This window comes from Pan troglodytes, chromosome 13 (genome assembly GCF_028858775.2).
Source record: "Pan troglodytes isolate AG18354 chromosome 13, NHGRI_mPanTro3-v2.0_pri, whole genome shotgun sequence".
Classification (NCBI taxonomy): domain Eukaryota; kingdom Metazoa; phylum Chordata; class Mammalia; order Primates; family Hominidae; genus Pan; species Pan troglodytes.
In genome coordinates, this window is record NC_072411.2 from 37,894,017 (window position 1) to 37,915,295 (window position 21,279).

General features: G+C 41.3%; 1 protein-coding gene across 1 annotated transcript in view; it reads right to left on the reverse strand.

Moving 5' to 3' along the window:
- MCM6 (minichromosome maintenance complex component 6) overlaps positions 1–20,951 on the reverse strand; it is a 36,757-nt gene extending 15,806 nt beyond the window's left edge. Inside the window, exons 1-11 of the mRNA XM_001154732.6 lie at positions 20,722–20,951; positions 17,165–17,311; positions 14,734–14,844; positions 13,093–13,342; positions 11,040–11,205; positions 10,609–10,754; positions 9,493–9,643; positions 7,094–7,235; positions 5,517–5,658; positions 4,113–4,220; positions 2,942–3,097 (exon numbers count right to left, since the gene is read on the reverse strand). Of these exons, the coding sequence (XP_001154732.3) occupies positions 2,942–3,097; positions 4,113–4,220; positions 5,517–5,658; positions 7,094–7,235; positions 9,493–9,643; positions 10,609–10,754; positions 11,040–11,205; positions 13,093–13,342; positions 14,734–14,844; positions 17,165–17,311; positions 20,722–20,828 (1,626 nt within the window). The 5' untranslated portion in view covers positions 20,829–20,951. The remainder of the gene's footprint in view (positions 1–2,941; positions 3,098–4,112; positions 4,221–5,516; positions 5,659–7,093; positions 7,236–9,492; positions 9,644–10,608; positions 10,755–11,039; positions 11,206–13,092; positions 13,343–14,733; positions 14,845–17,164; positions 17,312–20,721) is intronic.
- Between the last annotated feature and the right edge of the window lie 328 nt (positions 20,952–21,279).

The window sequence follows — 21,279 nt, forward strand, 5'->3', positions numbered from 1 at the left end:
TGGTTCAGGAAAAAAGTGTGCAGATATATACAGACAGTAAGCAATAAAGCAAACAGGGTAAAATGTTATTATGTGAATCACGTAAAGGGTATATGGGTGTTCTATGCACTATTCCATTTCTTGCAACTTTTCTGTAAGCTTGAAATTATTTCTAATTAAGAAGTTGTCTGGGTGGAACACAGTGGCTCATGCCTGTAATCCTAGCACTTTGAGAGGCCAAGGCTGGTGGATAGCTTGAGCTCAGGAGTTCAAGACCAGTCCAGGCAACACGGCAAAACTCGGTCTCTACAAAAAATACAAAAGTTAGCTGGGCATGGTGGCCTGCACCTGTAGTTCCAGCTGCTCAGAAGGCTGAGGTGGGAGGCTGGCTTGAGCCCAGGAGGCAGAGGTTGCAGTGAACTGAGATCATGCCACTGCACTCCAGCCTGGGCAATACAGCCAGACCCTGTCTCAAAATAAATAACTAAAATAAAACAGGCTGGGCCCGGTGGCTCACGCCTGTAACCTCAGCACGTTGGGAGGCCAAGACAGGGGATCACCTGAGGTCAGGAGTTTGAGACCAGCCTGGCCAATAAAGTGAAACCCCGTCTCTGCTAAAAATACAAAAATTAGCCGGGCATGGTGGCACACGCCTGTGATCCCAGCTACTCAGGAGGCTGAGGCAGGAGAATTACTTGAACCTGAGAGGCGGAGGTTGCAGTGAGGTGAGACGGCAGCACTGCACTCCAGCCTGGGTAACAGAGCGAGACTCCATCTCAAAAAAAAAAAAAAAAAAAAAAAAAAAAAAGAGAAAAAGAAAAAGAAAAGGCTTTTTGGCCAGGTATGGTGGCACATACCTATAATCCCAACACTTTGGGAAGCTGAGGTGGGCAGATTGGTTGAGCTCAGGAGTTTGCAGCCAGCCTGGGCAACATGGCAAAATCCTGTTTCTACAAAAAACTCAAAAGTCAGCCAGACACAATGGTGCACATGTGTGGTCCCAGCTACTCGGGAGGCTGAGGTGGGAGGATTGTGTTAGCCCAGGGGGCTGAGGCTGCAGTGAGCCATGATCACGCCACTGCAGGAAAGAGTGGGACCCTGTCTCAAAAACAAAACAAGCCGGGCGCGGTGGCTCACACCTGTAATCCCAACACTTTGGGAGGCTGAGGTCGGTGGATCAACTGAGGTCAGGTGTTTTGAGACCAGCCTGGCCAACATGGTGAAACCCTGTCTCTAGTAAAAATACACAAAATTAGCCGGGCGTGGTGGCACACGCCTATAATCCCAGCTACTCAGGAGGCTGAGGCAGAAGAATCACTTGAACCTAGGAGGCGGAGGTTGCAGTGAGCCAAGATTGTGCCACTGCAGTCCAGTCTGGGCAACAGAGTGAGACTCCGTCACAAAACAAAACAAAACTAAAGAAAACAGTTTAAAAAAAATCTTGAATGTTTTAAAGGTTTATAAATTGATCTTTTAAAGGTTTATAACTTGATCTGCTACTAAAGCTACTTTAATGAATCATGAACAAACATAAATGTATGAAAATCAGACAACTCAATTATCTGGTGATTAAATATGTCTCTCTTGTGAAGGGAAAAAAAGTGAACCAAACCAAACCAAACCAGGTGTGATGGTGCAGGCCTACAATCTTAGCTATTCAGGAGGCTGAGGTGGTAAGGTGGTTTGAGGCCAAGAGTTCAAGACCAACACGGGTCTTGAACTTGTTGCTGTTGCTACAAAAGGATGAAAAAATTAACCAGGCATGGTGGTACACAGCTGTAGTCTCAGCTACTTGGGAGGCTGAGGCAGGAGGATCACTGGAACCCAGGAGATTGAGGCTGCAGTGAGCTATGATTGTGGCACTGCCTGGGTGACAGAGTAAGACTCTGTCTTTAAAAAATAAATAAATAAAAATCCAAGCCCTCCAAACACTCACAAAATGGAAGGCTACTTTTATTTAGATAATATTTAAAGTTCCACTGTAATAAAGAGCTGTGCACTGTACCCAATAAAATGTAGAACCTCAATGCTGAATGATTTAAAAAGTACAGCCTAAAATATTATTTCTTACAAACTGTCATTTTATAGTTCTGTGGGCATCTGAAGTGCATTATTAAATATTTAAGTACACATAACTCTAATAATTAAACTAACATATCAGTATCCAAGTAAATCTACATTTTTTCACTCAATCTTAAAAGTGAGAAAAAAAGGTAAAATACATTCAGCAACTTGATAGGAAAAAATACAAAGATAAATGACTCATGATTAAAAAAAGAAGAAGAAAAGAAATTTCTTTGGCATCCCAGTTTTTTTCAAGGTGACTGAAAAATAAAATAAAAGCCCAATCAACAAAACAAAAAATTGTATAAAAATCTTAAGAGTGTGGTTGGGGCCAGGTACAGTGGCTCACACCTATAGTCCCAACATTTTGGGAGGCTGAGGTGGGTGTGCATCACTGGAGGCCAGGAGTTCAAGACTAGCCTGACCAACATGGTGAGATCCTGTCTGTACTAAAAATATAAAAATTAGCCACGCATGGTGTTACATGCCTGTAATCCCAGCTACTTGGGAGGCTCAGACTCAAGAATCGCTTGAACCTTGGAAGTGGAGGTTGCAGTAGGCCAAGACTGTGCCACTGCACTCCAGCCCAGTCTCCAGTGAGAGGCTGTTTAAAAAAATAAAAAGTGTGGTTGGAAGTTAACTGTAACTTGTTTCCTTTTGAGAAATAAATAGTAACAAAACCTGAAAACTTAATTCTTTAACACAATTAAGTGGAAGAGGCAATTCAAATGACTTTATTTTGAGTTGCTTACTAAACCCTTTGTCCGATCCTGTGCCACCCTGAGGGAAATCAAAGGCTGGTGCACATACATGCACCAGCTGTTGAGCAGTGTATCTTCCAGCCTTGTCTCACTCGATTACTCCAACTGGAAATAAAAAAGGAAGCTCATGGGGTTACCTCATTACATTCATCCACAAGGATAAAGAAGAGATCGAATCGGGACATGATGGGAGCTGACAAATTTATATTCTGTTTCAATGATTTTGATCTGTCATAGTGTCCACTGATTGGGTTTGCTGCTGCCAAAATGGACGTCCGGGCGTTCAGAGTAGCCTGACCACAAAAGAAAGAATCTTAACAGATTTAAATAGACATCAGCCAATAAATATATAACAACATGTTCAATCTCACCCATAATTAACTAAACGCAAACCAAAATAATGACATACCCTTTTTCACATAAACAGGAACTCCTATGTGATTTTGGTGGTATGATGTGCACACCGTTGAAGACATCAATTTGTTAGAAATTTCTCTTATAGCCAAATATAAAAGGATGTTGCGTTCAAGGATGCTTACTACAATTTTGTTTGTAATACAAAACACTGAAAATGAACCAAATGTCACTCAACAGGAGTCTAAAGAATCAAGCTGTGGTATACACAATTGAATATGGGAAATTAATAAAAAACCAAAGTTGATCTAATATGTGCTGGTAAAAGATTGCCAAAATAAAATTATGAAGTTAAACCAGCAGGAATGAAACTGTCAGTATTATGCTTATGTACAAAATATTCCTAAAAGGGGCACAAACTCAATAGATGCCTTATTTTCTTCCTCCTAAAATTCCTTTTTATCCATTAGATACCTCTAAGTATCTACTGTTGCTGGGAGTTGCAGGGAAAGAGTTGTCTTTTCAATTTACAATTGTGTACTGCTTAAAAGCTACTTGAACCTGTAGCTTTTAAAGTTTAGATTCTCCCTAGTGTTGGTTATACTGTCATACTTATTTTCATTTAAATACTCTGTTAATATAAATAAATATATACATATATAATCAATCTGTTGATCTTTGGTTATTTTTGTTATAATTGGAGCATGCTTTATCAAAGAAAATAAAAGCTTTGTTCATGGACATTTTCCTCTATTATCATGGCAATACATTTACACAGTACTCTATAAACAACATTTATAGTTTCAATAAATAATTCTCAGGGCTGTATTTTCCATTTTAATGAACAGCATTACACACTGAAGTAATGAATTTTATCCAGGTGAACTTCTCTAGTACTACATTAATCAACAAGGCTATGGACGATGTAGCAGAACAGAAGTAGATAACACATACCTTCACTCCTGCTTTAGTGATGGATATGGTCTGCTGTTCCATAGCTTCATGAATAGCAACTTGATCCCGCACGTCCATCTTATCAAATTCATCAATACAACACACACCCTGTAACCAAACAAATCAAGCCTAAGAAGCTGTCTTTCAAGCTAGATGCATGGCTCACACCTGTAATCCCAGCACTTTGGGAGGCCAAGGCAGGAAGAACGCTTCACTAAGGCCAGGCATTTGAGGTTACAGTGAGCCATGATTGCCACTGTACTCCAGGTTAGGTGACAGAGTGAGACCCTGTCTCTTAAAAAACAACAACGGCCGGGTGTGGGGGCTCACACCTGTAATCCCAGCACTTTGGAAGGCTGAGGTGGGCTGATCATGAGGTCAAGAGTTCGAGACCAGCCTGGCCAACATGGTGAAACCCCGTCTCTACTGAAAATACAAAAATTAGCCAGGTGTGGTGGCGTGCACCTGTAATCCCAGATACTCGGGAGGCTGAGGCACGAGAATTGCTTGAACCCGGGAGGCAGAGGTTGCAGTGAGCCAAAGTTGCACCACTGCACTCCAGCCTGGGCGACAGAGCAAGACTTCATCACAAAAAACAAGAACAGTCTTTCAGATGGAAAATTACAAGTAAACTCACAAAGTCTGCTACCACAGGGACTCTTCTATTCTCCAAACAAGTAGAAGATAGGTAAGTGAAGATTCTTAACTCCCTTTTCTAAGGAAGATAATTCAACAGATCCTAAAGCTAGAAAGAACCATACAATTGACTTAAAACTAAGAGCATAACTAAAAATATACACTTACTGTACTTGTACTCAACATCAAAACCTTGTGTCAACTCAGGATTGATTTTATACCTATAACTTATATACACATCTACCGATCTAAACTAGTCACAGCAAACACACGTGCTCAGGACATGCTGATCAACTATCACAATTTTAAATTCTAGATGAAGAAAACTATGAATTATTTACTAAAGAATTTTGGGTTTTTTTTGTTTTGGTTTTTTTGAGACAGAGTCTCGCTCTGTCGCCCAGGCTGGAGTGCAGTGGCACAATCTTGGCTCAATGCAGCCTCCATCTCCTGGGCTCAGTGATCCTCCCACCTCAGCCTCTTGAGTAGGTGGGACCACAGGCACCCGCCACCATGCCAGGCTAATTTTTGTATTTTTAGTAGATAAGATGGGTTTTCGCCATGTTGGCCAGGCTGGTCTCGAACTCCTGACCTCAGGTGATCCACCCACCTCGGCCTCCCAAAGTACTGGGACAAAGGTGTGAGCCACCGCGCCCAGCTGAGAATGCTGTTTTTAAGGACATCTTTTTAATGGTAACTTATAGGCCTTTACTGATAGGGTAGGGGTATTCTGACTTCTTTATACTGAAGAGTGTAAAATGTTCTTACATTATCAGCCAACATCAAAGCTCCAGCCTCAATGACAAACTCATGAGATTCTTCATCTCTCACAACAGCTGCTGTTAAGCCAGCAGCACTGGACGCTTTACCACTGGTGTAGACAGCTCTGGGGCTGAACTCCTCCACGTGCCTGTTCAAGGTTATCACATAAAGACTCATTAATATGTGATTATACAGCACTCTTCCCAGGAAAACCAGCAGAAGAGTTTAAATTACTGAAAGAACATTTGAGAGCTTAAGCAATTCATGAAGACACATGCAGCTTGATGTAGTATGAAGTACACATGTTTTGCAGGCAACTGTATCTGAATTTTAATATTCATGGCTCAGTGTCACCTTTCACCTACAAGAAAGTGGGCAAATTTCTTGTAGGCTTGGAGAGGTTGTGACTCCCTGAAAAAAAAGGGAATAATACACATGCCTGTCTGGGTGCTGCTAGAGTAAGACATAACACATATACAGCACTGAGAACATGGCAGGTGCTCAGAAACTTGTTGCTTTTATTTTGGGCCCTAAGTTTCTTAAAAGTTTGAAAGTAATCAAATATTTATTATAGCTTCTAAAAACAGTCAAAAATGGTGTTCACACTGACAAAGTTAACATAAAATATCTCATAGCAGCATTCCCTTTGGAAAGTACATCCTATTTTATTTTTATTTTTTTTGAGATGGAGTCTCGCTCTGTTGCCCAGGATGGAGTGCAGTGGTGCAATCTCGGCTCACTGCAAGCTCCGCCTCCTGGGTTCACGCCATTCTCCTGCCTCAGCCTCCCAAGTAGCTGGGACTACAAGCGCCTGCCACCACGCCCGGCTAATTTTTTGTATTTTTAGTAGAGACGGGGTTTCACCGTGTTAGCCAGGATGGTCTCCATCTCCTGACCTCATGATCCGTCCACCTTGATTTCCCAAAGTGCTGGGATTACAGGCGTGAGCCATGGCACCCGGCCAGTACATCCTATTTTAAAACCTTACAAATGTTTGTATTCTTAGTCTCAACAATCCTGTATCTAGCAATTTACCCAGAGGAAACAAACAAAAAATGTATATAACATTATGATGTTCACTGCATCTATATGGGTAATTATTATAATAAACTATCCTGTTAAATTTAACAGGGCTAAGAAAATGATTTTGTAAGCTATAGTATACCAACAAAAAAAGACAATTGTGAAAATGACAAACTCAATGAGATTCTTCCATGCGAAAAGAAACATGGAAAAAAATGTTTATAGAAAATTGAAATTACAAGTATGTATAATATGATTTACAATAATGAAAATACATAATTCATATTTTTATACAAATAATAAAATTTGTATAAAATTTTATACAAATTTATTATACAAAGACTAAACAGTTCAATGTGAGATTGGTATTACAGGCAATTTTTCCCTATTCTAAAAAATTGTACAATGTTGCCATAACTTTAATCTATGAGAATTATATATTCAACACAGTCATAATTTACACTCCTAGTAAGGCCATACTGACTGCATTCTTGGTAGCACAGCCAGCCTGGGAACTATGTACACTTTTTCCTGCAACACTGTATCAGGCAAACGCTTACTTGAGAAATTGGCTCTTAGCTGTACTTGGGTCACCAACAATGCAAACATTTATGTCCCCTCGAAGAGAGGTCCCTTCTCCTGTTGTCTTTGGAACGCCACCAAAGAGCATCAGCAGGACACCCCGTTTTACTTCATCATTGCCTGAAATGAAAAGAAGCTACAGATGAAAAACTAATTTTTCAACATGAAGTTAAACACTTTCAGAAGAAACAGTAAAGGCATGTTTACCAACCGAATGGCAGAGTCAGCTAAAGCAAAGCATAAAACTGGAGTAGTAACACCTGGCTTCCGATCTTGGTTCTTGTTCTGTGGACTTAGTCACCTAAACCACTGTTCCAATGTTTTCTCCTACACCACAGATGTCACCGTGCCAGTGCTCACCATCCTAAGAGCCTTTACTTGTCCATGAGTCCTACTTCCTACACAAAACCTTACCCAATGCTTTAGCCCTCAAAGATCTCTCCTGATAAATGAACTATGTCCACCAAGGCCTACCACATTTGCTAGTCCTTTTTAATGCCAGTTCTTATAGTTCTGTGAAGAGTTTGAGGAAATGGTTCATAACACTTTTCTATCACCTACAGTGACCAGCACTGAATAAATATATGTTAACTGAATTCATGTGGATTAAATAAGATGCTGAATGCAATTTACAGCTGCTTAGTTCATAAATCCAATAAGAAGGAAAAACAATTTTCTTAAAAAAGAACACTGTGCTATGAAAAGAAACATTTTTCTGTGGAACTGTCGACTCTCAACTCCATCAACAAAGCGCTATGCAAAGTTACACAAGGCATTCCTTAAAGCAGAAAATTAGGCTGGGTGTGGTGGCTTATGCCTGTAATCTGATCACTCTGGAAGATCTGAGCACTTTGGAAGGCCAAGGCGGGAGGATTGCTTGAGCCCAAAGGTTTGAGACCAGCCCAGGCAACATGGTAAAACCCCATCTCTAAAAAAAAAAATTTTTTTTAATTAGCTGGGCATGGTGGCAGGCGCCTGTAGTCCCAGCTAATTTCGGGGCTGTGGTGGGGAATCGTTTAAGCCCAGGAGGTTGAGGCTGTAGTAGGCAATGTATGCTGTCACTGCACTCCAGCCTGGGCAAGAGTAAGACCCTAACAAAACAAAACAAAACAAAACAGGTAGAAAACTAAAAATCCTTTCCACAAACAAAACTTCTCTGACTTATATTTAGATAGAAAAAAAGGGCCGGATGCAGTGGCTCATGCCTGTAATCTCAGCACTTTGGGAGGCCAAGGCGGATGGATCACTTGAGGTCAGGAGTTCAAGACCAGCCTGGCCAACATGGCGAAACACCATCTCTACTAAAAATACAAAAATTAGCTGAGTGTTGTGGGGCAATCCTGCAATCCCAGCTACTCGTGAGGCTGAGGCAGGAGAATCGCTTGAACCCGGGAGGCAGAGGTTGCAGTGAGCTGAGATCACGCCACTGCACTCCAGCCTGGGCGACAGAGTGAGACTCTGTCTCAAAATAAAATAGAATAAAAAAAGATAAAAAAAGGTTGAGTTCTTACCATAATCCTAATTGAGTATGGAAGACAAGGATGGAAGAGTTCAAAGATAAAGCCATCAGGCCTAAAATTTTAGTCATAGCCTTCAAAACACAGCTAGCAACCAAGAGTCAGGAAAATGTGAAAGAAACTGCCAAAGGTATAGACAGAACAAGTAACCAATCATAAACACTCCATTTCGGTAAATAAAAAGAGAAACAAGAGCCAATGTGGTGACCTACACCTGTAATCCCAGCTACTGGGGAGGCTGGAGGTAGGGTTGCTTTAGCCCAGGAGGGAGTGCTTCAGCCTAGACAACATAGCAAAACCCCGTCTCTCTAAAACACATACACACACACCAACAACAACAAGGCCAGGAGACTACAACCACAAAAAGGCCAGGAGACTAGTCTAGCATATGGAAACACACTTAAGTGCAGCTCTGTCATAAGGCCAGGAAATAAGATGACAAAATAACTTTTCCTTAAAAAAAAAAATTGTGATAAAAATACATAATAAAACTTATCATTTTAACCATTTTTCAGTGTATAAGTTCAGTGGCAGTAAGTACATTATGTTGTGTAACTGTCGCCACTATCCCTTTCCAGAACTTTGTCATCATCCCAAATAGCAACTTTATCCATTAAATAACTCATTTCTCCCATTCCCCCAGCCACTGATAACCTCTATCCTACCGTGTCTCTATGAATTTGCACATTACAGGTACCTCGTATAAGTGAAATCATGTACCTGTCCTTTTGTAAATGACCTCTTTCAGACCCACTAAAAACTTTCACAGTCTGATTTATGTGCTTTCAGAAATCACCTGTGGCTGTTTATAATCATTATTTTGATTTCAAGTTTATGGTACAAATGGATGGAATTCTTACCATGTATAGTAGGGAACAGGCTGGTACAAAGATTGTGGTATAGATTTTTATCTTGACTCATCTCAAACACTTTCTCCCATTCTTTCACAGTCATTTGGTTCTTAATGCTCTCAGCTGTCTGTTCCTCATCTCTGAGCTCTTTCCCCCCAAACTAATGGTAGAGAACAAAGGAAGAATCATTAGTATAGAAGCAGTCAAAAGAGCATAAAGGAGAAGAAACTTCATTACAAACACAACATAGCGTGGGAAGTCAACCTCACAATTTATTGACTGTAAAGGTTTAAAAAAAAACAACTCCCCAAACTAGTAAGCCCTCAGTTAACAAAGACACTTAAGGGTATGTCATTTGTCCAGTGAGTTAAACAGAAAAAAAGCTACCTGAATGCTCAAGAGATAAGCCATAGCAGAATGTTAATCACTGACATAAAGATGCAAATAAAATAAGAGAATATTATGTTCACTCCCTTTTTCCAATACTGAACTATTTTCCAAACTCCCATTTATGACACAGACTCAAGTTAACTGAATGATACTGCCAGGGGTTCATCATTCTCAGAAGTTTACTTCCCAGATTACTAAATCTTTTTATTTGTATTTCCTCCAGAAGAATAACAGAGGAACTGTGAAACTTTAAAACAAAAAACAGCGTGGATAATTTGTACCACTGCACTTAAAAGCATTGAGCTTTTATGTAAGACATCAGACTTTTTTTCAAGATCAGAAAGGCATACGTCAAAAGATTTGGTTTTAAAACTCATCAAATCTTAACCCCATCCCGTGCTCTCAACATTGATGAGACAGCCCAGATGTTTCAGAATCCTATCATTTCGTGGCAGCCTCAGGGTAGGTGTTTCTTAAGCTGTCACTCTACTAAGACTCACTGTTGGCCTGCCTGGCCAACAGAGCAAGACCTCATCTCTAAAAAAAATTTTTTTTATTAGCTGGGTGCAGTGATTCACACCTATAATCCCAGCTACTCAGGAGGTTGAGATGGTAGGATCACTTGAGCCCAGAAAGTGGAGGCTACAGTGAGCCATGACTTTGCCATTGCACTCCAGCCTGGGTGACAGAGAGAGACTGTTTCAAAAACAAACAAAAACCCCCAAAACGACTGACCCTTGGGTTGGTTGGCGCAACACAGCAGGCAAGAAAGACCAGCCTATAAGAAAGGTCCCTAACACCAAGGGCCCGGAGTCCTCGAATGCCTTCTGTCTCATATCCATCAACACCACTGACACGGGAATTAGTTTCTGCACGTGCTCCTGAAACAGAATGATAGGTTGTTTCACAACTTAAATATTAAAGGTGCTGAACATCAAAATTGCTCAAATAAATGAAAGCTATAAATCCAAAGACTTCACTTAAGCCTTGAATACTTTCAGAATAGCACCATTTGTGGCAAAACCAATTTGTTTTTATTCTCATCACACTTCGTTCCTCAGCTTCTGATTGGTAGCCAAAAAGAAGACAATGAAGATGTGGGAAGCTAGATACTCTGCAGTTTAGGTAACTGAGAATTTGTTAAATTTGAGCCACAGATTACTGACCTGGTGTGCTAAGCTTGGAGACGTCAGGCACAACAATCAGTGTCCCTGTAAAGTCACACTTGTCACCAGCTTGAGCTGATTCCACAGCTTCAGCCCTTAAAATTACTTCTAAACTGCGGGGGATACTCCCTCGAGGAAGCTCAGCTTGGGTCTCTTGAATACGAACCTGTAATACAGACAACCAACCAACCAAGAATGAGAAGCAATCCCTTTCAGATGCCATATAATCTAAATTAAATACCACAAACACGGACATGTTCTAAACTATCTGACCCATTAGCAGACTTTTCACATGTACCAACATTTATCCTAAAAATTATCTACTCTAAAACTCCTTTTAGTCAAATAGTTCAATTTGGCAAGAGATTACATCTATTTAAAAACTCCATGATGATTCAAGCAGCAGAGAAAAAAAAAACTTCACTTTTACTCTCATTAAAAAATAATTTTTTTCTTTGTTCAAATGACTCCAAATATCTGTTCCATGCTCCATCTTCTCCTAAGCTTTAAGATAATTTTACAGAAAATTTCAAATACACCTTTTATACCCTCCACTTCAACACAACTGCTAACATTATTTACAGATACATGTTTTTTTTACTATATATTTGAACACAGTTGTGAACATCAAGAAACTTCATACCTAAATATTTTAGCATTCATCTCTAAGAATAAAGACAATCCTGTTACAATATCATTATTACAACCAAGATAATTAAACAATATTTAATTTCATAAAATTACATATCTTCTATTATCTAGTCCATCTTCAAATGTCTTGATTGTCAAGAGTGTCCTTTATACAGTTGTGTTCCCCCCCCAAACTAAGACCCAATCTAGATTCATACTTTATAAGATAAGACATCTCCTACCCAAAGCTGTTGGTAGAATATGTGCATCTTATAAGCTACCAGGTTAATGTAAGAAAGCCAAATAAGGAGAATGATTATCAGAGCAATATAAATAATATTAAATTCATCTGATAATAATTATTCCATACTTGAGCTGCTTCAGCTTTTCTTTCCATTTTGTATGTCCCATAAAATTAAGTCCTGCTGAAATTTGAGGGTCCCCTTCATTCTTACTACTGCCATCCATCACCTCTTGCCCAGGTAACTGAAATTGCCTATTACCCTCTGTTAAACCCATCACGGACTTATTCAGTTTCCTTTTAAAAAAAAACACACAGGCTGGGTGCAGTGGCTCACGCCTGTATCCCAGCACTTTGGGAGGCAGAGGCAGGCGGATCACGAAGTCAGGAGATCGAGACCATCCTGGTTTAACACAATGAAACCCTGTCTCTACTAAAAATACAAAAAATTAGCCGGGTGTGGTGGTGGGCACCTGTAGTCCCAGCTACTCGGGAGGCTGAGGCAGGAGAATGGCGTGAACCCAGGAGGCGGAGCTTGCAGTGAGCCGAGATCGCGCCACTGCACTCCAGCCTGGGTGACAGAGAGACTGTCTCAAAAAAAAAAACAAAAAACAAAACAAAACAAACACACACCCACACACACAAACTACCTTCCCACTATATTCCCACTGCTTATTAAGATAGGCTCAAACTCCTCAGCCTAAGATTTAGGGATCCAAGTACCTCCAGGTCTCACATCAAATCATCTCTCAGATGATCTCCAATTTGGCTCCTTTACTTCAATCATGATAATCCTCATTGCTTCCAAGCTAGCCTGTCCTATTCATGCTTTCCTTTCTATGCAGCAAATGGAAATCTTACACTAACAAGTTGCTATTTCTTTAAGTTTTCTTAACTCCAGTTCATAATGACAACCACCACCATCTAGTTACCATTTATTCTTTGACAAATACATCTTGTCAGTCTTAAGGAACTTCCAAGTTACTGAAAGTTAAAACAAATGTATATACTAACAATTATAATTTACATGAACAGTTTTGGGCTTAACTTTGTAGTCATTTTGATGATGCTTAACTTACATAAAAATTGAGTTGAACATTATCTAAATAAGCTATTGCAAGGGCCTAGAAGTGAATTATTATCATAGATGGACTCTGATCTAAACAGATGTTAAATAAATACCTTTTGAAAATCAACAAATCTTGATTTATTTGTATCCAGTAAGAATCTCCTCCTGTTGGCACAAACTGGATTTCGGCAGATGTTTGGCTGTGTGTATTTGAACTGCTGTTCTACATCCCTGATCATTGTCTGACAGTCCAAGCACAGAAAAGTTCCGCTCACAAGCTCTGGGTGAACTGGGTGAGTCCGCACCACCTGCCCACTGATGCGAGTGAGCAAACCAATTCTGGATGAGGTGAGCTCTCGAATCCTGTTTAAAGACAAATGTCCCATTAGTAAACATTCATCTCTTAACTAAGAATCTTTCCATTTTAGTGAGAGGGTATTCAAAGATAATTTATGTTTAAAAAAAAAATTCAAGAGACAAGGTATTCTTTGGACTCTCCTATAAGAATAATTTAGTCAACGTGCCCATTCCTAAATTATATGACGTATATGTATCCAGAACAAAATATATAAATGAACTAAAGGATGCCAAAAAAATGAAAATTAAAATTATAAAACAGAACGGGCTGGGCGCAGTGACTCACGCCTGTAATCCCAGCACTTTGGGAGACCAAGGTGGGCGGATCATGAGGTCAAGAGATCAAGACCATCCTGGCCAACATGGTGAAACCCCACCTCTACTAAAAATACAAAAACTAGCCAGTCGCAGTGGCGGGCGCCTGTAATCCCACCTACTCGGGGAGCCGAGGCAGGAGAATTGTTTGAACCCGGGAGGTGGAGGGTGCAGTGAGCCAAGATCGTGCCACTGCACTCTGGCCTGGGTGACAGAGCAAGACTCTGTCTCAGAAAAAAAAAAAAAAAAAACACAGAATGATCCTGTTTTTGTTTTATATGCAAATACTTTTTTGCTTACCCGCAATTTCTAAAAAAAAAAGCATGTGTTACATAATAATCCTATCATGAGAAAAAATTTTGTTCTCAAAGTTCAGAAACACTTCCTTTACAAACCCATTTTATGTGAAGTAATTTGGTAATTTTATAATTTCAGTAGTTTAACTTTTCAAAATATCACTTCAATTTTATCCAGTAAATTTATTCTTAAAATAACTGCCAAAGGGGTGTTTGAAAATTATGCATTTAAACCGACAAAAATTTCCAGAGATTCAGGAATTTCTAGAATTTCATATTTTCTCCTTTGATCAATTTTCTCCCAAATTTCCCCAAAAGGCGCCCTGAAATGTGATAATCCTAAAAATTTGCTTCACTCCCTTTACATCTAATCCCATCTCCATAGGAAAATACATTTCTCCAACACTAAACTTTCTGGATAAGTGGGTGTAACTCCTACAAAAGTCAACCTTCTACAAAATCTGAATGCAAACCACTATTTTTTCCTCCTGGTATTTTACAGCATCAATTTTGTAAGTACTTGTTTTATAATTATTGTGATTATCAATTATGAAAAAGTAATTTTACAGCAACAAATCTATTTTTTGCATGATTTAGGTAGAAAACCTAAGCCAAAAGACTTCACAGACAAGGAAACTGAGGCTCAGGGAGGTAAAAGTGATTTGTATAATGTTAAATAGCCAGCTAATAGCAGATCAAGGCAACCTCTCAAGTTTTCTGACTGTCAGCTAAGTGGTACCTATACCATTTGGTGAATTCCTTTTTTTCCAGAGAAGGGTTTCTTACTTGTGTCTGGTAGGCAGGTCTTGGAATGCAACATAAAAATCCTTGGCAAGAGGGATCTCTTTACGGTCTTTGACGAATGTTTTCAAGGCCCGACACAGGTAAGGGTAAACTCTGAAAAACAAAAAAGTCAGCTGATACCTTAGAGGTTTACCAAGGCCTCCTTCCCTTTACATACCTACCAACAGCCGAGATTAAGGAATTTCATCTGGTTACAACTAAACCTTAGAACTTAACTGTGTAGGACACTTCTATTATCTACTCTAGGTTTAGGACCCTCTTTCAGTTCTCTCCTATCCCACCAAAACACTAAATATAAAATGTCATACCATACCTGATTATCATATAGCACATAAATAATCATACAGCACCCACACTGTTGGCCATTCCTCTGTCCAAGATGACTAGCTGAACAATCATCTTGTCAATATTATGCTCAATACTGTGAATTTTCTGTGGGCTGTTTATGACTTAGTAAGTCAGGTGTCAAGTCAGTCTATTTCTTTGGTTTCATTCTGAGACAAGGTCTCACTCTGTCACCCAGACTGGAGTGCAGTGGCACGATCACAGCTCACTGCAGCCTCAATCTACCTAGGCTCAGGTGATCCTCCCATCTCAGCTTGCTGAGTAGCTGGCACTACAGGCATGCACCACCATGCCCAGCTAATTTTTGTGGGGTTTTTTTTGTAGAAATGGGATTTCACCATGTTGTCCAGGCTGGTCTCAAACTCCTGGGCTCAAGTGATCTATCCACCTCAGCCTCCCAAAGTGTTAGGATTACAGGTGTGAGTTTGATAAGAAATAGATGAGGACAGAAGTATTTGTGCACTAATGTGAGAACAAATTGGCAAAAATGCTCCATTTGACTGGTGAGAGTGAAGTATGCATGTCCTTTTGATATGTTTCTAATACCTACTCCAGCTTAGTTTGTTTAAGAAGTGGGGTCTGAAACCCTCTAAAAAAGGCGCTACTCTCAGGAAAGAGAACTGCTGCCTGGCTTGTGCATGAGGCATGGCACAGCTGCTTCTACCACCAGGCTTGATTGTCTACCTCTCCCTTATTTGTCAGTGCTATAATTTCTACTGCTGCATGCTTTCACAATAAATCCTGTTGCTTACTTACCCCCTCCAATTATTCTTGATCATCAGCTATGACCAGAAACACAGACAAATCCTCCATCTCCTAATCTACCAAGAAATGAAAGAGACTGTGCCTCCTTATCCCTGGGTTTTCATTTATCTTTCACAACTGTCCACAATTTATTTTAACCTGATTCTATTTCTATAGACTGTCACATTTATTTAATCCTAATACAAAGTCTTGTGTGCAAAGATGTTTCTTGCTATATATAACAAGTCAAAACAAAATAAAAGCCTTCTATTAAATATAATGTCTAACCATAGTATTTCTACCAAAAAACCACAATTGGAGCTATTAGTATGAGTTTAAGAAATTTTATATGAATTTGAGTAATTTCATACACAGTACACACACAAAGACATCAAAATGTGACAGAAGATCCTTACAAAACTCTGCACTTGCAGACTTGGAAGGCTCCTGGAACTCTGTTGTAGCAGATCTGCTAATGACGGTGGTGGATTACAAGTGTATAAGCAATTTAATTCTCCTTACTCTTCTCCATTTTCTACAATATATACCTATTACTTTTATAAGCGAAAACAAAATTAAACTTTAAGGGAACAAGAAGTACAACAACGTCAATGCTGTAAAGATATCCCCAGTACAAGAAAAGGACCCACACAAACACCTATTCCTGTGGGGAAAAAGGATGAATGGAATGACACAAAAGTAAGTAAGTACAGTTTTCCTCTTGGGAAAACTATATAGAAAGCAAAGATTTTCACAACATTTGTATTTGAAAAAAAAAGTTCAGCTCTGGCTGGGCACGGTGGCTCACGCCTGTAATCCCAGCATTTTGGGAGGCCGAGGCGGGCGGATCACCTGAGATCAGGAGTTCGAGACCAGCCTGACTAACATGGTGACACCCCGTCTCTATTAAAAAATGTAAATAATTAGCCGGGCGTGATGGTGGGCGCCTGTAATCCCAGCTATTCGGGAGGTTGACGCAGAAGAATCGCTTGAACCCGGGAGGCAGAGGTTGCAGTGAGCCAAGATCGCGCCACTGCATTTCGGCCTGGGTGTGACAGAGCAAGACTCCGTCTCAAAAAACAAACAAACAAACAAACAAACAAAAACACAACAACAACAAAAAAAGTTCGGCTCTACAAAGGCCTACATGAAGTTCAGAGCAGTACTAAAACGACCACTGGCAGTATCAAAGCGCCTCTTCTCAGTGGGAAATAACTGTGAAAGCTGCCCTTCTGCTACACAAGTGAACACTTACAGTCCAAGAAGAGCTGGCTTCCCCGATTTCAACCCCTATTCAAAGTAAAGAAGATTAATATGCCCATACCTATAGAACTCCTCTTGAATGGTGGTGGAAAGTTGCTGGTTAAATTGTTCCAGGTCCACAAAACTCACAACCAATGTGTTTCTCTCAGGACGAATCAGTTCCTCTGCTAATTGCAAGTATTTAATTTCTCCATCGCTGCTCTGAAACCTGCAGGTACATTCGAGTCAACTAGATTAAGGACACAGGCAGTACAAAGAACCTGAATGATAATTCAGAATATTGGTTAAAGTCCAACAACTAGGCTCAGACAGGCCCATGTTTGGCAGTTCTGTAACTTGGGGCAAGTTACTCCTCCCTTCTGATATGGTTTGGTTGTGTCCCCACCCAAATCTCGACTTGAATTCCCACATGTTGTGGGAGGGACCTGGTGGGAGTTAATTGAAGCATGGGGACAAGTCTTTCCCCTGCTGTTCTCTGATAGTAAGTCTCACAAGATCTGATGGTTTTAAAAAGAGGAGTTCCTCTGCACAAGCTCTCTTTGCCTGATGCCATCCACGTAAGACATCAGTGACTTGCTCCTCCTTGCCTTCCACCATAATTGTGAGGTTTAACTGCTAACTAACAAAAAAAACCCAACAACTAACTCTTCTTTTACTACTGTCATGTATAATTAAGATTGGAAAATGTTAAATCAAGAAATTCAGTCTCAAACCCAATGATTCCATTTCTGTAGGGAATTTGCAAACTAACAAATTAGGGATTTAAGAAGCAGAACAGAAACAAGAATACATGGAAATGAGGTGTTTCACTGCCCAAGACTTCAGGAAAATTGAAACAGGCACACTAAATAAAGCTGCTGGTATTTTTGCTTCTAAAGCCCAAGCAGGATATCATACAAATTTATTTCTGTTCTTTCAAACATAATATGCAGATTCGCCTTAAGAAAAAAATCAATTTTTCCTCCATATACAGCATGTTCTGACTCCTTAAAATATTTGTTAAACAACTACGTGCAAAGCCCTATAACAGAGGTACCTGAGGCTGAAAATGGCAGTGTTGTTCCTGCCCTAGGGTTAACTAATACTTTGTCTGCGTCTAGGGAGTTAGACATGTAAGCAATGAAGACAGACAAGATGTTCCTGTTAATGAGAAGAACAAGAAATGTGCTAGGATAATAGAAACTAATTCTGCCTAACAGAACATCTACAAGTCATACATATAAAAGGTGGCGTTGGAATTCAGCTTCTGAAAGAGTTAAAAATTTCAAATAAAAACAGGTGGTGAAGTGACTGACTAGATGATTCCAAGAATGTGATTAAGTCAGAGAAGGTAGGGGAGAAGTGTGGATGATGACTGGGGTGTTTTTGTAAGACAAACAGGAAAGAGGAGTGATGAAGAATTTGAACTTTATTCCACAAGCAATGGTGAATTAAAAGTTTATTTTGTGACAGGGAGTTGGCATTTCTTTAAACAAACTACAGAGATTATTTGTCTCATCATTATCATCTAGCTGCAAAGTCAAGGCACTTAGATTATTTGTTGAAATGAAACGTTTATTGAAAAACCTTTGTAATGTGATGTGGTGGGTAGGTGGGGTTGAGGATGGAATTTGAATTCCAGACTAAGTAGCTGAGAGGTAAATGTGTTACACTGCCAGAGATAATGAAAAACAAACAGCACCCTGGGAGCCTAAGGAAGAAAGGATTAGTGCCTCTCAAAAAGGTGTACAAGGTTTCACAAAGGTGTGAGTTTTTAGCTGGGCTTTGAAGGAGGAACTATCAGGCAGACAATAACATTGCCATAGGTAGTGAAATGGAAATTAAATTATGGTTTTAAGTATACCAAAATTTCCTAAGATGGCAGCATTATTCACAATAGCCAAAAGGTGGAATGAACCTCATTATTCACAATAGCCAAAAGGTGGAATGAACCTGTGTCCACTGAATGGATAAGCAAAATGCAGTATATATACAGGTTGAGCAGCCCTCATCTGAAACTTTAAAATATGAAATGGTCCAAAATCTGAAGCTTTTTGAGTGCTGACATGATTTTCACTGGAGCATTTCAAATTAGGGATGCAATTGGTTAAGTATAATGTAAACATTCCAAATCTGAAAAAAAAATCCAAGATCCCAAACTCTTCTGGTCCCAAGCGTTTCAGAAAAGGGATACTCAATGTGTACAGACAATGTTATTTAGCCTTAAAAAGTAAGGAAATTCTGACACATGCTACCTCGCAGAGGAACCTTGTAGACATTATGTTACACAAGCCAGACACAAAAGGACAAATACTACACGCTTCCACTTATATGAGGTACCTAGAGTGGTCAAACTCATAATGAAAGGAAGCAGAGTGGTGGGTGACGGTGGCTGAGGGAGAGGGTAACGGAGGAGAGTTCGTGTTTAATGGGCACAGAATGTCAGTTTGGAAGATGAAAAGAGTTTGGAGCCGGACACGGTGGCTCACGCCTGTAATCACTTTGGGAAGCCCAGGCGGGTGGATCACCTGAGGTCGGGAGTTCAAGACCAGCCTGACCAACATGGAGAAACCCCATCTCTACTAAAATACCAAATTAGCCGGGCGTGGTGGCGCATGCCTGTAATTCCAGATAGCAGGGAGGCTGAGGCAGGAGAATAGCTTGAACCCGGGAGACGGAGGTTGCGGTGAGCTGAGATGGTGACATTGCACTCCAGCCTGGGCAACAAGGGCTAAATTACGCCTCAAAAAAAAAAAAGTTTGGAGATGGGAGAGTGGTGACGGCTGCACAACGAGGTGAATGCACTTAGTGCCACTGGACTGTACACTTAAAAATAGCTAAAATGGTCAGCTTTGTTATGTATATTTTACTAAAAAAGAACTTCAAAAGCCATTCCAAACTGCTGACCCTTCATCCTGGAGGCCGTGGTGTATCTGCTCCAGGAAAAATAACCGGTGGGTGAGGCAAGCCAGGGAGGAGGTTGGGGTTATGAAGCTAGGAGCCCAGAGGCACAGAAAAAAAGAAGAGTAGAGAAAAGAAAGGAAGGCCAGAGGGAAAGGGGAGCAAGGGACCCAGAAGAAGGGATATGGTGAGCTACTCTCTGCAGGGCAGGGCTCCGCCCCCCAGCAGCTTTCAAACCACAGTTGACGCAGAAACTTTCATCAGCACAAGAGGCGAGGGTGGCCCGTGCCCTGCGCACCCCCAGCACCACGCTCCCGGCTGCGTGGCCCAGCAGGGCACCGACGAGATTCAATGGCACTTCGGCCTCCCACTCGACCTGGCCGCACCCAGCGGCCCAGTTACTATACTCAGCGAGCCCAGGTTTCCGCGCCGGTCACCGGGGGCTGTGCAAATACCAGGCTCGCGGGGTGGTGAGCATCAAGTGACAGAAGCAAAGCGCTGAGCACTGGGCACGAGCGTCTTAGGGCTCGAGATGGGTTTTACTCCAGAAAAACCCAGCCTGTCCCAGGCTCCTCGCGGCCGCCGGGCTCGGAGCCTAAAGTTGGGGGGCGGGCGGGGAGGCGCTTCCCGGACGCGCGACCCCCAGGTTCCGGAACACCCGCCGCCCACACGGCACCGCCCGGCCCAGACGCCGCAGGCTCCGGAGGCGGGCGAGGCCCCGGGCGCTCGCCGACTTACTCCTCCAAGAAGTCCAGGAACAGTTTCTGGCACTTCTCGGCCACCTCGTCGCGGACCTCCAGGTGCTGGCTGCCGGCGCCCGGCTCCGCTGCCGCCGCGAGGTCCATATTTGCCTAGCGCCGAGGATTCGCCTACGCCACGCTCAACCGCCACAAGTCGCTTCTTTCCAGACGCTGCAGCTTTGCGCGCGCCGCCGCCGCTTCCGCCCCGCCCCCTCTTCCGACCTGCACGGCCGGAACCAATCGTGACACAGGAACCGGAGATTTCGCGCCAAACCTGACCAATGAACGGCGCCTCTCCAAGAGCCCCAGCCCACGGAAAGGGATTTCGCGCCAAATGCAAAGCCCTTCTGGAGAAAGCCCATCTGCCTTTGCGCCTGCGCAGTGTTGCCGTGGCCCGCGGGTATTTTTGGCTGCTGGAACAAGTTCGAATGTGAGGGTTTTGTCCGAGTGGTTTTTCAAATGTTCTTTAAATCATTCCACTGATATTAATTGAACGATCGGAGTAAGACTCTATGGAAGAGAAAAATGAGTAAGATTCAAATCTCCCGCTTCTGCT